At 34.8% G+C, this 16,230-nt stretch overlaps 2 protein-coding genes across 2 annotated transcripts; both read left to right on the top strand.

The window, feature by feature from the left end:
- The first annotated feature begins 4,010 nt into the window (after positions 1 to 4,010).
- On the top strand, positions 4,011 to 8,572 carry LOC105773228 (cysteine-rich receptor-like protein kinase 44). The gene is made up of 7 exons (XM_052632533.1): positions 4,011 to 5,131; positions 6,787 to 6,912; positions 6,998 to 7,122; positions 7,201 to 7,411; positions 7,512 to 7,749; positions 7,828 to 7,978; positions 8,047 to 8,572. Exons 1-7 carry the CDS (start codon positions 4,324 to 4,326, stop codon positions 8,377 to 8,379), a joined length of 1,992 nt encoding a protein of 663 aa, XP_052488493.1. The 5' UTR covers positions 4,011 to 4,323; the 3' UTR covers positions 8,380 to 8,572.
- A 657-nt stretch (positions 8,573 to 9,229) lies between these two features.
- On the top strand, positions 9,230 to 12,174 carry LOC128031999 (cysteine-rich receptor-like protein kinase 44). Its single transcript, XM_052632534.1, has 7 exons — positions 9,230 to 10,029; positions 10,112 to 10,228; positions 10,319 to 10,443; positions 10,539 to 10,749; positions 10,839 to 11,076; positions 11,167 to 11,317; positions 11,392 to 12,174. Exons 1-7 carry the CDS (start codon positions 9,261 to 9,263, stop codon positions 11,719 to 11,721), a joined length of 1,941 nt encoding a protein of 646 aa, XP_052488494.1. The 5' UTR covers positions 9,230 to 9,260; the 3' UTR covers positions 11,722 to 12,174.
- Positions 12,175 to 16,230: the final 4,056 nt, after the last annotated feature.

The raw sequence follows: 16,230 nt of genomic DNA on the forward strand, positions 1-16,230 counted from the left end.
GCTCAATTCCAGCCCCTTTAGACCGATCCAGCTCCAACTAGCTCATTTGAGTTCATTTCAGCTCTCGAGCTCAATTTAATTTCTTTTCAGCTCGTTATTGTTATTATTTAAATAAACTGAGTATTAGCTTTATTTTGATTATTTTCCTACAGCTCATTACCTAATTCTCTAGCTTAATTCAGCTCATCAAGAATTTCGACTATCATTGAGCTAGTCGAATTTATTATTAACTATATTTTATTAATGTATTTATTTTAATTTGTTAATTATGTCTTGATATTATTTAATTTAAGCTGAATGTACCTTGAATTTAATTTGTTTATGTCTTTGTAGGTACAGCCGAATTTGGACACACAATTAATGAGGATTCATAAACATTGTTGATTCATTGTAGGTGTGGATGCATGAATGTCTTCCTTCAACGAATGGATGTTTAAGGATGGTACATGAATTCTTCATTACAATGAATGAGAGTGTGCATGAATGCTCATCTACATGCATCGGTTGCTGTCCATTAAACTCCTATGCACCTATTCGGCCAAAATGCATCTTTTGGAGTGTCCATTCACACCTTGACCGAACCTAGACAAGGCTATTGGCCTCCATGCATTCACCAGCCACCAAGTTCATTTCCTTAACCATGAAGCTGCTGAATGTTCATGTATTTGAAGATTCATGGATCGTATTTATGGAGGAAAATACTTTGGGACGTTTCAAGCCTGATTCATGCATTTTCAAGATGACCATTCAAGTATTTTAGGCACATTAAGGCCTCATTCGGCCAAGGGAGATGTATGAGCATTAAAGGGCTGCACATTTATGGAATTATGGCTATTCTTCAAGGCTAAGAATGCATGAATGCATCAAGTGAAGCAACATGATGGTTCGACCAATTCATGCACCATCTTCAAGCATGAACCGAATTTTAATACTTTAGTGTGAACATTTTTATTATTGTGTGAACACATAGATGCCGAATTTGAGTAGTCATCTTTGAGTCTATAAATAGTTTATTTCTCTTTGTAACAAGGTTAGAAAATTCTGATTATCAAACTTATTTTGTGAGGTTACCTCCAATCTTATTTCGTTTGAGTCTCGTTCTGACTTATCTAGCTTGCTAGTGGCGTCAACCCGACTCTTTGAACTTATCACCATCCTGGTGTGACGTTCATCCACCTTTTTATACATTTGGTTCTTACCTCTCTATAGGTAACGGGTCAAGGTCCATCTTCGATATCCATCTAACCCACCTTGAGCAATATAAGTCCTGGGGCAATACTCCTTATAGTATTGAATCGATCTTGACGCTTGAGTTCAATATTCATTCCATTTTATCTATCAAATTATAATTTATTTCTTTCTTATACCGAACCTATCGATCGACTATTTAAACCATCTTTTGAACCCATTTTGACTACTTCCGCTTATAAACCAATTCAATTCCATTTATCTACAAATTCGAACGAACTTCTCGTTGATGATCGGGCAATCAAGTGAATCGACTTTACATCATCGAGCCGGATCACGTCATAATGTCTCCAAATCAATTTGAGCAAAAGAAGAGATGTCGTTCCTCAACTTAGTTATTTTAGCCAGTAGGAAGTACTTCAAAGAAATTTCACTGTCATTTGATCCCAAGTCATAATAGAACCCCATGAAAGTAAATTCAACCATTGTTTTGCCTTGCTCCTCAAAGAGAATGGAAACAATCGTAAGTGTATGACATCACCAAAAACACCATTAATCTTGAATGTGTCGCAAATCTCTAAAAAGTTAGCCAAATGAGCATTCGGATCTTCATCTTACAACCCATCAAACTGAACATACTGTTATACCATCTGAATTGTGTTAAACTTTATCTCAAAATTTTTTGCAGCAATAGTCGGTCTGACGATACTCGATTTAGCCCCAATCAGAGTAGGCTTAACATATTCAAACACAGTACGATGAGCAAGAGGTGCAGGAGGCTGCTGATTATTTTGATTATCATCCATCTTCATAGTAATGTCTTTCTGCTTTTGATCGTCTATTAAAATTTGTTGATTTTGCCTTACTTCTCTATCTTCTCTCCGATTTCTGCGAGCAGTTCTTTCAATTTTATTGTAAAAAATTAATTGTTCAAATAGGTTTTCTTTAGTTATAAACCAAAAGAACCTGTCAGAATCAAACAAATGAAAAAATTTAGAATGTAAAAATTAAATTAAAAACAAAATATTAAAATAAAAATTAAAATGACTAAATTAATAGAAATAAAATTTTCCTAATATTTTAGTTACTTACAACGATGCCAAAAACTTAATGTCCATAAAATTAACTAAAAATTTGACTAAAGTAAGTGCACCTATTAATTAATAGTATAGTTACAAAGTGATCAAAGATATCGTTCCTACGAAGACTAAAAGTACTAGTAATTCTTGTCTTTCTATTATTTAACCGATAAATTCAAATGATTGATTGAAAACTAAAATTAACTAATTTAATTAACTAACGAACAAGACAATGAATAATTCAGGAAAATAATCTATTAACAACTAAAAAGTGAAATAATACCTAGGAAAGAATTAACCTAGACTTCATCTGTCATTATCAATCTAAATTATGCAATTTATTCACTTAGTATCTTGATCCGTAGAAATCCTTAAATCATGTTAATATCTCTTTCGATAGTAAAAGCAACTGACTCTAGGTTGATTAATTGAAATTTCCTTATACTTAAAACTCCTATTATCGCATTAACTTGACCTATGCAACTTCTATTAGATTTGACTCTAATCCGGTAGATTTCCTATTTTTAAGATTGTATGTTACTCCACTCAATTACTTAAGATCTACTCTTAAACAGGGTCTATTCCTCATCCGACTTAAGCACATTAAACATGGATCAATAATCTAGAAATATCATACCAAGAATTAAGCACACATAATTGATAACAAGATCTAAGTATTTATTGCGTAAAATAAAAATCAAAAGACATAATTCATCATAGGGTTCAACTCCCTAGCTATTTAGAAAATTAGTTCATACTAGCAAATAAAAACATCCAAAATACATTATAACTATAAGAAACAAAAGAACTCATAATAATCTCCAAAGAAATCAAAAGGGAATCTTCAATCTTGATGGAAATCTGCTTTAGAATCCACTTAAATAGTATTTTTCGAGTTGTTTTCTTGAGTATTCTATGACGACTCTTTCCCATCTTCTTATTTTTGTCATATATACGTCTTAGAATACCCGAAAGACCTAAAAATCACGTTTTCCCGCTAGTTTAGAGTGCAAATGGCGAAATCGACATGGCCTACCACATGATCGTGTGGAAAGGGTCAGCCTGTGTGACTCCTGTAACTTACTCCGATTTTTTGGTTTTCGCTCGTTTTGCTCCCAAACGCTCTCCTAAGTATAAAAACATGAATTTAAAGGATTAGGAGCATAAAATTCAGCATTAACATCGAATAATTATCTAAAAACACATTAAGAATGAGGCTAAAAACATATTACTTTTAGCACCTATCAAATATTCTTTCAAAAACAAAATTGCATATCATATTGTGTTTATGTTATTTTCGTGAATCTAGAATGTTAGTAAATTTTATATGTTAATAATTCGATAGATGTAAATTTTGATATATTTGTATATTTGTACTATTTTCATTTTAAGTCGTGTTTTAATAATTCTATATCGTTTTTATATGATTTAACTTTAAATTAAAAAAAAATTATACTCCCGAAATAGAATATATGTTTAAAGAAGCGATAATTATAAACCCAATCCTCAGGCTCAAACATCAAAACAGTGAGAGTATAATACAAAAAATTCTTTTACTCGGTGGGGATGCCTTTTGTTTTTAAAGGGGAAGTGGCGATGACTTTAATGTCTACAACAGGCCACGTTTGGGCAATAACCAAAGAAAAATAAATAAATTGATTGTTTGACCGGCAAATGTGGTTCATTTTATCACGGCATTGTAGTTTTAGTTTGATATTCATGAAGCACCACTCCCATCTCAATCATTTACTGTCTGAACTGCGTTGCCCTTTAGAAATTTCATTTTTTCTCATTAACCACATTGAATTAGTCAATACCCATCAGCTAGCCTTGGATTTCTTTCAGTGGTTTATCCATTGTCATCAACCACTGCCATCTTCGTCAACCCTTTGTCTCCTTACCCAATACCCTTGTATTTCTTTTTTAAATATTATTTTGGTGGCATACCTAATTTCCTTTTCAAATGAAACTACAATCTTATAGATTGTTTCCTTAGTTTTACTATTAATCCTCTCATCCACATTTTTTACCCATAAAGCAGAGAAACTCAACATCAATGGGATTTTCAATACTGCTCCTCCTATTTTATTTGATTATCCCATTATTCCTTGCTATTCATGGTCTTGGAGCCGATCCGTTCTTTCAACACAGTTGTATCAGCACAGCAGGTAACTACTCTGCAAACAGCACTTACCAGGCCAACCTCAACACCATCTTCTCTCAGCTCACCTCTCAGTCAGATTTCAACTATGGCTTCTATAACCTGTCGGCTGGTCGAGACCCCAACCAAGTTAACGCTATTGCACTTTGCAGGGGAGACAGAAACCAGGAAGATTGCAACAGTTGCCTCAACGAATCCATATCTGAGCTCAGCCAGCGATGCCCGTTTAGCAAGGAGGTGGTGGGATGGTCTGAATTTTGTACCCTGCGTTACGCCCACCGTACCCTATTCGGAGATATGGAAACCTCTCCTGGTTCTTGTCTATTGAACACACAGAACGTAACGAATGTTGATGAGTTCAATCAGGCATTGGATAACCTGTTGAATAATCTGAGCAGTCGAGCCGCCGCTGAGGGTCCTCTCCGCAAGTACGCGGCGGACAACACAACGGTCGGCGTGTTTCAAAGAGTATACGCTCTAGTACAGTGCAGTCCCGATTTGTCCGAGCAAGAATGTGGTGATTGTTTAAGTGTGGCTAAGGAAGGGATTGGAAGTTGCTGCTTCGGAAAAAGGGGATGCAGAATTCTTAAACCAAGCTGTCTCTTGAGGTATGAGTCTGGCCCATTTTATCAGACTCCACTTCCGCTACCGTCACCTCCGCCGTCTGTAGCTTCTCCTCCTCCTGCTTCTCCCTCTACTGAAGGTAAAGTTATTTTATTTTGGCATAATCTGAAAATTTGCCCTTAACGTTATCCGACAAATATAAATATAAAAACTATGGATGCAATTACAGGCCTTAAATTTTGATTAGTTTAAACGTGTATATAAAAATTTAATTTAGACTTAGTTATACATATTTAAAAAATTAAATATAATAATTTATTTTTATATTAAATAAATATAATTATTTTATATATAATAATATAGCGTAAAATAATATTATATCAATAACCATTAAAAATTAAATTAAATAAACATTTAATGTATAAAATTGTAAAAAATAAAGTTCATATATATAATCTTATTAATTAAACCAAAATTTAATTTTTATGTAATTAGATCATCTTTAAATTCTAGTAAAAAATAAAAGGAACAAGTAATTTTTTTTATAATTTTCATAATTTTTATTTGAAAACCTTAATTTTGGTTTTTTTGAAAATTCATAAATTTTATTTTTAAATTTTTTATTTTTCATAAATTTTAAATTGTTTACTGATGTAAGAATACATGTGGGCTGCTGTGTCGCTTGACACATCAGCTGTTAAGGGTTGCCTAACATTTTCTATCCAAAATTGATTAATTTGACCAAAATTTTAAAATGAAAGGTCTTACTCAAAAGAAAAAGAAAAAGAAATCGGGGCTAAAATGACTAATTAGGCAAACATTAGAGGCAAATTTGGGCATTATGCCAATTTTTCTCTCTTGTAAAATGAAGAGTCAACAACTGGGAAACCGGAGAGTTCTTTGTTCCAAAAAGGGGAAAAAATTTCTTAAAAATGCCTGGATAATTATATTGTTCTGTATTTCTAAGGTTTTCTGTTCATTCGCTGTCACGAGATCGGGGAGGGGTAAGACAGGTGAGATTTTATGCCACCACTCACCTATTCGCGTCTACTCATTTATTGAAGGGCGGCTGTTTGTGACTTTGTACCTCCTCCAAATATTTAATTTCTTACCTTCACCTTAAGTTATGGCCTTACTTTGCTTGACTTTTTTTTCAATTAAATTAGTCATATATGTAGTTATTTTTTAATAGTCAAATAGGTAGTTTTTTTTTTTAAAAGATGTAAGGAAATAAGCTTATTTTAGAGAGGATATAAAATGTACTTTTTGCACATTTAGTAAAAAAATACGTATAATTGGAGTAATTTTTGTTGACATGTTAGGAAAACGTACCTCATTGAATGCATTTTCTTTAGAATTTTCAGAAAACGCTTCCAGTTAGGTGCGTTTTCTTGACATATGAGTAATAACTTGTTCAACTGGATACATTTTCACACACACTCTAAAAACAGTCTATTTCTTTATTAAACTAAAAAGGAAAAAGGAAAATTATGAACGGTTAAAATCTAACTCAAAAATCAATATTTTAATTTAAGTTAAATTTGGTCAAAAAAAAAATTAAATCGAACTTGAAGAATAACAAAATATGTTCTTACCTTGTTTTAAGTTCAGTCCGACTTCACTTTTGAACAAGTCAGGAATGAAGCAATTGTTACAACGAATACATCCCCTGTGCAGCCACATGGTCCAACTTACGACCTACAACCTATGAATTACAGTCAGAGTAATTCCCCATGTAGTAGAAAGTGAATTTTATTTATCAATTACAGTGCTCATTACTTTTTACTTCTGCAGGAAATGGCAATAACACAACCCGCATTATTATCATTGTTGTTGCTTCAGTTGTTGGAATTCCCATACTAATTGCTTCCTCCATCTGCATCATTCGGAGGGCCAGAAAGACCCAACAATTACTTAGAAGTAAGGAAATATATAAAATTTGACTTGATTCAATAAAATGTCATTTACTTTATCTGAAATGTTCAAACAATTTCGCTTCTTTCAGCTGATGATGATGAGGTCATTAGGGCCGACTCCTTGCAGTTCGACTTTGCCACTGTTCGGGCAGCAACTAATAACTTTTCTGATGCAAATAAGCTTGGCCAAGGTGGATTTGGAGCTGTTTACAAGGTAAAGATATCCCTTGTCAAAGAATATTAATTCATTTCAACTATGGAAGTGTAGCCTAAAGTTGGAAATATGGTATAGGGTCAACTTCCAAATGGAGAAGAGGTTGCTGTGAAAAGACTAGCCAGGGATTCTGGACAAGGAGACCTGGAATTCAAGAATGAAGTCCTCTTAGTGGCGAAGCTTCAGCACCGCAATTTAGTTAGGCTCCTTGGGTTCTGCTTGGAAGGGCATGAAAGGCTTCTCATTTATGAGTTTGTGCCCAACACTAGCCTTGATCATTTCTTATTTGGTACAGTTTCTGTTCTAGTACTATATCATACATATATAGTTTGTTCTTATTCCTTTGTTAGCAGTCGGAGACTTACTCCTGACCGTCTAATATTATCCAGATCGAGTCAAGCGTGCACAGCTGGATTGGGAAAGGCGCTACAAAATCATAGGAGGCGTTGCTCGCGGCATCCTTTACCTTCATGAAGATTCTCGACTAAGGATAGTTCACCGGGATCTTAAAGCCAGCAATGTTTTGTTAGATGCAGAGATGATTCCAAAAATTGCAGATTTTGGGATGGCAAGGTTGGTCGTACGGGACGAAACACAAGGCAATACCAGCAGAATTGTCGGGACCTAGTAAGTACAAAAACTACATCTCTACATATTAGAAATGTTCTTGGAATCAAGAATGATCATAGAAATGTTGACATGCAGTGGATATATGGCACCCGAATATGCTATGCACGGCCAGTTCTCAGTAAAATCAGATGTTTACAGTTATGGTGTGTTAGTTTTGGAAATTGTAAGTGGTCAAAGAAACAACTGCTTTCGAAATGGAGAAACCGTGGAGGACCTAATAAGCTGTGTAAGTATGATTATCTAAAACTATTAAATGATTGTATGAAACTCGAGTTCATCTTGAAACTGTTGCAGGCATGGAAGAATTGGAGACAAGGGACAGCAATGAATATAGTTGATCCAACATTGAGAGATGGTTCAAGAAATGAAATGATGAGATGCATACACATTGGATTACTATGTGTTCAAGAAAACGTAGGTGACAGACCAACTATGGCTACAGTTATTCTAATGCTTAATAGTTTCTCAGTCACACTCCCAATGCCTTCCCAACCAGCATTTTTTATGCACACCAACATCGAGTCAGACATGTCATCTTCGTTGGTGTCCGAATCCTGCCAATCTAGAAGTGAAGAACTCCCATTGTCCCAGAATGAAGCTTCAATTACGGATCCATATCCTCGATAGTTTTTCGGAATTATATTTGTCTTCCTGTGTACACCTGTCTTAATTGTAAGAAATTTAAATTTACTATTTCCCCCACCTTTTTGAACTTTCTGCGCATAAAGTATTATTATTATTCTTTTGGTACAACATAAACTATTATTATTTTGTAAGAAACGGTAAAAAGAAAAAGAAACTCATTTGGACTGCTTCTATATTTCAACTTTCTATTTGATTTCTTCAAAACTGGAAGTAATTAGGCATACTAGAAAACCCATAAATCATAGAATAACTATTTGATACAAATATGCTCACAAATAGATTAAATCTTTAACTAGTAATTGGAAAAAAAAAATCAATGGGACACATAACAACATTTTAATCCTGCTTGTGTTTAAAAATTTTATACTGCTTGTATAGACAATAATAATCTATAAATCATATAAAATTAGGGTTAATATTTGATATATTGACAATTTATTTATTTTTTAATTTCATAAACAATTTTAAAATTTGACATGTTTCTTTGTTTAATATTTATTTTAATATTAAACTATACATCTATATAATACTTATCAACCTCTAATCCGTGAAGTGTATAAACTTCACTCCATAAAGTTAAAGTTATATTATTAGTAGATAAATAATTTTAGAAATTATTAAAATAATTACCAAATATTAAGTTATGATTCACCTATCAAATAAGAGTCCTAGGAAACGGAAATTTAATTATTTATCGGAAGCCAAAAAAGTTGACTGTTTGACATATTCAACCTAGATAGATTATATAAATTTTGGACAAACACGTCTACGTAGTTCTTTATAAATGCTCATATGAATTAGAAGCCTTTCTAATAGGATTTCCAGACTTGTATTGATTTACATTAGATTATTAGACTGAAACGATGGAAATGGGATCTTCAACACTGCTTTTTCTTTTAGCTCTTAGCCTTGTTTTCAACTTCTGTACCGCCCAGAACTCTAATAAATTGACGACTTCAAGTTGTTCAAACGGTAGAGGAAACTTCACCGCCGGCAGCACCTACGAGGTGAACCTCAACAACCTCCTCTCTTCATTCTCCTCAATCACTGCAAATGATTATGGTTTCTACAATCTGTCCGTCGGCCAAGATCCCGATACGGCTAACGCGATTGCGCTCTGTAGAGGAGATGTTCAGCCTGATGTTTGCCTTAGTTGTATCAATAACGCCACAAGTGAGATCACGAGTGAATGTCCCAATAGGAAGGAAGCAGCCATTTGGTATGACTTTTGTATGTTGCGTTATTCGAATCGTTCCATCGTTGGTGTCATGGACAGTAGCCTTGTTAGGGGCCTGCTGAATCCTTCTAATGTTACGGATGCGGACAGTTTCCGTGGAGCCTTGAACAATTTGTTGGTCGACCTGATGAATAAGGCCTCATCGGGTGATTCTCTTCGCAAGTTTGCTACAGGGAATGTAATAGATCCCGCGTTGCAACCAATATATGCGCTGGAGCAGTGCACCCCTGATTTATCCCAGGAAGATTGCACCACTTGCTTGGAGAGAGCTTTGCAGGAAATCCCTGTATGTTGTGGCGGAAAACGAGGAGGCCAAGTGATTTTGACTAGCTGTTTTGTGAGGTTTGAGATGGAACGTTTCTACGATGAACCAGCAGTTTCGCCTCCCCCCGCCGGTAATACATCTATATGCACATCCGTTCTACATATGCTTTTCTGCAGGAAATTAAACCAAGTGTTTGCTTTGTTTTTTTTCAGATAGTAACACATCTCGAATTATAATCGCTGTAGTTGTTCCAACAGCCAGTGTTGTGATAATTATCATCTGTATCTACTTCGTTTTAAGAGCTAGGAAGACCAAGGAAAATGTTGAAAGTAAGATTAAACGTATTTCCAACTATTTAGATAAATGTTGACTGGTTCAACTTTTATCCACTAAATAATTACTTGCTCCTCCTATGGTAGCTTTGGACGCAGAAATTATCAACCCAGAGTCTTTACAATTTGATTTTGGCACCATTAGAACTGCAACAAATAACTTTAGTGATGACAATAAGCTTGGGCAAGGTGGCTTTGGGTCTGTTTACAAGGTAAAAGGAAATATTATACGTATGAAGAAAGCATCCGCAAGGAACATTGTTAGTGTTTGACATACTTGTGTATATACTTTGTTTGGATTTTTCAGGGTAGGCTTTCCTTTGGACAAGACATAGCTGTAAAAAGGTTATCCAGGGAATCTAAGCAAGGAGACTTAGAATTCAAGAATGAAGTCCTGTTGGTAGCCAAACTTCAACACCGGAACTTAGTCAGGCTGCTCGGTTTTAGCCTCGAAAGAACTGAAAGACTTCTTGTCTATGAGTTTGTACCTAATGCGAGCCTCGACCGGTTCATATTCGGTATTCCTGCATTTACACTTGAATTCACTTGACATATTATTTTTGGTTAGTGGAAAGCGCAATCTGATATCTTGCTGTTATATCTACAGATCCAAAAAGGAGGGAACAATTGAATTGGGAACAACGATACAAAATCATAGGAGGAATTGCTCGAGGACTCCTTTATCTTCACGAAGATTCTCGGCTTCGAATTATTCATCGCGATCTCAAAGCTAGTAATGTTTTGCTAGACGCAGATATGAATCCAAAAATCGCAGATTTTGGCATGGCAAGATTGTTTACTATGGATGAAACACAAGGCAATACAAGTAGAATTGTGGGAACCTAGTAAGTTCCTAAAGTAGTAACATTTCTCCATGATAAGATAAACTGTATATATACACACGGTTCTAACTAGTTCTTATTGTTGACTTATAGCGGTTATATGGCTCCAGAATACGCAATGCATGGACAATTCTCAGTCAAATCCGATGTATTTAGCTTCGGAGTATTGATTCTGGAAATTGTGACTGGTCGAAGAAACAATTGTTTTAACGATAGAGATAACATAGAAGATCTGTTAAGCTATGTAAGTATATATGAAATAGTTGTATATTGAAATAATGTTGGATTTGTTGATAATCTTAATAAAAATGGTTGCAGTCGTGGAAAAACTGGAGAGAAGGGACAACGGTGAATCTCATAGATCCAGCTTTGAAGGTTTCTTCGTCATCTGAAATAACGAGATGCATACACATTGGGTTACTTTGTGTTCAAGAAAACGTGGCGGACAGACCAACCATGGCGTCGGTTGTCATCATGTTGAATAGCAGCTCGCTGACACTTGCGATGCCCTCAGAGCCGGCATTTTTCATGCATAGCTCCACTCAATCAGATCTCTCATCCTCCTCGACATATAGTTCAAGGGTTACCGTTTCCATTACTAGTCATTCCAATGACGAAGTTTTCCCCTTAGCCAATGTTGGTGTTTGAACAAGTAAACTAAGGAGAATTGAAGCAAAGAACGAATGCAAAGAAAATTTGAACAAGAAGATGACTGAAAAATCACTTGTATTTCTCATTAAGATAATTGTTGAAAGGTGGCAACATTGCAGCAACATGCAAGAAACCATGCAACACAGCTGCAGCATGCAACTAACCAGGAACACAGCTGAAGCATGCTAATGTCCATGGTGTAATTCGACTGTAGAGCCTTTGCACAGTTGACTTTTTTGCTAGCTTATGTTGTAATCATTTTTATTTGATCAGCTAAGGTTTAATTGTGTGCTTAGCTGATTTGGTAGTCACTTAGGTTGTCGTTAAGCTGATGTAATAGCTTAGATACTTGCACAAGCAAGCTTTGTTTTCTTTCAATGTAATTTTTGAACCACTTATGTATTTGTTTTTACTCATTTTTAATGTAATGAAGTTAAGCTTTGTTCTTCATCATCAAGCTTTTGTTTTTGCTTCTGTTTTTCATTTTTCAAACACAAAAAAACTTTGTTTTGTTCCTTGTTGTTAATCGAAAACTCAACAATAATGAACATTTATGTGATACAAGGCAGCCACCTAATGTGTAACTGCTCCCACTAATACTTGATTAAAACATAGCTTAAATTACACACAAATGAAGCTGATATATCAGCTATTACATCACATTGGAAATCATACAAAATCAGCAACTAAACCTACTAGCTCAAAGTCAAATTACAAAACAACTAAACAAGTTACAAATGAACAAAATGTTGCTGCTGTTGCTGCTGCACTGGTTCAGCTTCAATGCTGGTCTGCTGTTGCATTGCAGGCCAAAGTTCATCAGCCAAAAATAGAGAGCCTTATCTCCATTAAATGCTTTCACCAGAAGGTTTATTTCAATTGTTTACGATTTTGTTCTGTTGTTTGACTTGCATGCATTATTGAACATGTTTCTTTATCCTTAAATAGAAACCCTTTTTATATGTTGGTTTGTCTTGGACAGTTTAAAGTTGATTCATAAGGTAATTAAAAAATCCTATTTTTTATGACATCTTAGTGCTGAAATTTGAAATTCTAGTTTTATAAATGGTATAAAAATATAATTCATTTGCCAAAACTTTTAACCAAGTTTAGTTTGAGGTATTCAAAGGCCGAAACTATCTTTTGACCAAGTTTAGTTTGAGGTCTTCAAAGGCCGAAGCTATCTACCTAAACCAACCTAAAACTGCAACAAAGTGAACATCAATTTAGAGCCATTCACTGTATTAAAGAAAAACTAACTGCTACGGACTAAGTCAATGCATTTTTTTTTTTGAAGACCCAAGAAATTATTCATGACTACGCAAGCCAAAGTATTTTCAATTTAAAATATAACCCTTATATATATATATATATATTTGTAAAGACGTGTGTGCGTGTGATGGGATGAATTTGTTTCTAAATTACTTGAAGGAACGCGGGTGTAGCGTGATCAAGAAGCCCCAAGTCGATCTGAATTTCCATGAAGCCAAAAAATTCCTCAAGACATTAAATGTAGGGCAAAATATTAAAAGCCTCTTTTTTTAATTTATTAAAATGGGTTAGGTATTTTATTATTTACCGGAATGAACCTTTTTTCCCTAAAACGTGTCCCCGTCAGCGCAATGTCAGGGGATGTGTCAGCAAAACGCGTCCCTAGGGGCGCGCTTTGCTTACGTGGACACAAAGCGTGCTTACGAGGACGCGATTTGTTGCCACGTAGGCAAAGCGAGCTGACATGGACGCGTTTTGTTGCCACGTAGCGACCACTGGGACGATTTTCCCGCAAGTGAATAAAGCAGCAATGGTCATTTTTTTTTACCGTTGTCCACCCCCCAATGGTAAAAAAAAAACCTATAAAACCCCCCCACCCTTTCATTTTTTTCACAAACTAATCATCTCTCAATTATTTTCTCAATTTCCTCTCAATTTCCTTCCAAATTTCTCTCAAATCCATATTTAATTTTAATTTGCTCTCAATTTCCTCTTAAATTTCTCTTAAATGAAAATGATAAGTGTTAAATTTATTTTTTAAATATTATTTAAGATTTTTTATTTATGCATTTTTAGATAATTATTAATTTATTATTTGTTATAAAAATCTGTAGATCGGATATTGAAATGCTATATCTGGAATATGCATGGTCCTCCATCACCGTTGGTAGAGAATTACCTGCGGGAAGCGGGTTTTTGGCACGTGGCGACGGTAGGCTGGGGATGCAAGTTGGATTTGAAACTTATCAGTGCGTTGACCGAGAGGTGGAGACCCGAGATGCACACATTCTATCTTCCATGTGGAGAGTGCACTATCACTTTGGAAGATGTCAATCTGCAATTTGGATTGCCGGTGGACGGGTACTCAGTCACCGGGTCTGTTCAATCTGGTGATTGGGGACCGGTGTGCTACGAGCTGTTGGGCGTTATTTCGGAGAAAATTAACAGAGGTCGGATCGAGATGGGTTGGTTACAAGACACATTCTCGGATCCAGATGATGATTCAACCAAAGTAGAAAGAATTCGATATGCTCGGGCATACATTCTTCAGATAATTGGAGGTTATCTGATGCCGGACTTGTCACGGAACCTCGTACATCTAAGATGGCTGCTGAAACTCGTTGATTTTAGAGCAGCTGGTGAATTGAGTTGGGGTCTATCGTCTTGGCAACATTATATCGGGAGATGTGCGAGGCGACGCGACCGAGTAAAGCGAAAATTGGAGGTTGCCTATCACTACCGCAGTCATGGGCACGATTTCACTTTCCATTTCTACGTCCTCGAGTGGACCACCCATATACATTCCCACTAATAACGAGGTAAATTTTATATTAGATTTTTTACAATTATTATGTAGATTTTTAAAAATAATAGTATGCTAAAAATTTATTTAATTAGGTGAAACTTTCCGGCAAGTTATGCTCGATTACCTACCTCTCTTGAAAATATACGGCTTCTATTAGACCAATAGTCGGAAGCACATGTAAGTATTAAATAAAATTTATATTTGCATCATGAGCTAGTCGATTGGTATTTAGTATTTAGTATTATGTATATAACTAATATTTTTATCATGTTCATATAGTTTTAATGGACACCATATGAGGATCCGACAATTTGGGCAATAATTCCGGATGAGTTCTTCCAAAATCCAAACGCTTGGCACGTGAAAGTCGCGTTGATCAGCTATGCGACCATGGAGATGCACCAGTCAGACAGAGTGTTACGGCAATTTGGATGTAGACAACCGTGGAGATGCGTCCCACCCACTATGCATCTTCTCCAACACCTTCTGCTTAGCTATCCAAGCCTTGCGATAAGAGGGCATGTACCCCATTTGTGTAACAACCCGGTTTGACTCTAATCGGAATAGTGGTTTCGAGACCACAAATTCGAATTAGAAAATATTTTAATATTATTTTCTGTGTTTATTATGTGTGAATTTACTAGTGTGAAAATTTCGTTCTTTAATTTTGCCGTTTGAGTGTCCGATTAAATAAAAGATTAAATCACGTAAAATAAAAATTTAATGGTTAAATATGAAAGTACCTAATTGTTGTTGTCTTTATAATTTAGAGGTTTTATGATGCAATTAGCCCACTATGTAAGTTAGTGGGTGGCAAAGGACTAATGTAACCTTATTATATATGTTTAATATATATATTAGTAAAGGTTAATATATGTTTAATATAACAAATTAAAAAGCCATGTTCTTCATCTTTTGGCTGAATTTGAAAGAAAAAAAAGGGGGTTAAAGATTTGTTGCATTCGGCACTTTCAAGTTTTGATTAAGGTATGGATTTTGTTCGGTTTTTGATGATTTTTATGTTTTTGAGATCGTTGCTTCGAGTATTATCCGACCCATGCTTGAAATTTTGATTTTGATGAATACTTTGAGCTATGCCATGATGAATAATTGTGTTTTGTGATGTTTGATAATGAATAATGAAAGATATGTTTTAGATTAATATGTTTTGTATTGGAATTTTTGGTGAAATTGAGTAATTAGGGTTAAATTGCAAAATAATATTTTTAGAGACTAAAATGTGAAATAAATGAAATGTGTGGACTTGTATGAAGACAAGGAACATTCGCCCTAGCTTAGTGTGGGCAAATTTTGTGTATTTTGTGTTTTGTGCAAAATGATTAAATTGAAAAAGTGTAAATGTTAGGGCAAAATGGTAATTTTCCCATTTATGTATTTTGGATTTAATTGAATGTTTTGATGAATAAAAAATTTAAATTTCATTATGTTTAGATTAAGAAACGAAGAAAACGGATTTGGATCGGGGAAAAACGAAAGTAATCGAATAGTCGATCGTGTCCGCTGATATCCGAGGTAAGTGTGATAGCAAATAAACATCATTATATTAGTATATATATGTTCCATAAGCAAAAATACAATGGTATGAATTGTATAAATATGTTAGTTAATGTATACATATGTTTTGAATTTATAAGTTAAAATAAAATGTATGAATTGTATATATATATATATGTGTGTGTGTGTGTGTG

The sequence above is a fragment of the Gossypium raimondii genome, chromosome 6, assembly GCF_025698545.1.
Source record: "Gossypium raimondii isolate GPD5lz chromosome 6, ASM2569854v1, whole genome shotgun sequence".
NCBI lineage: Eukaryota > Viridiplantae > Streptophyta > Magnoliopsida > Malvales > Malvaceae > Gossypium > Gossypium raimondii.

What these genes read in the sequence shown, in the direction of transcription:
- LOC105773228 (XM_052632533.1), top strand. Translation starts at nt 4,324, where the DNA reads ATGGGATTTTCAATACTGCTCCTCCTATTTTATTTGATTATCCCATTA. An exon ending in GACCCAACAATTACTTAGAA is followed by an intron (nt 6,913 to 6,997) that starts GTAAGGAAATAT and finishes CGCTTCTTTCAG; the next exon opens with CTGATGATGATGAGGTCATT. An exon ending in CCTTGATCATTTCTTATTTG is followed by an intron (nt 7,412 to 7,511) that starts GTACAGTTTCTG and finishes AATATTATCCAG; the next exon opens with ATCGAGTCAAGCGTGCACAG.
- LOC128031999 (XM_052632534.1), top strand. Translation starts at nt 9,261, where the DNA reads ATGGAAATGGGATCTTCAACACTGCTTTTTCTTTTAGCTCTTAGCCTT. An exon ending in AGTAGAATTGTGGGAACCTA is followed by an intron (nt 11,077 to 11,166) that starts GTAAGTTCCTAA and finishes GTTGACTTATAG; the next exon opens with CGGTTATATGGCTCCAGAAT. An exon ending in TAGAAGATCTGTTAAGCTAT is followed by an intron (nt 11,318 to 11,391) that starts GTAAGTATATAT and finishes AAATGGTTGCAG; the next exon opens with TCGTGGAAAAACTGGAGAGA.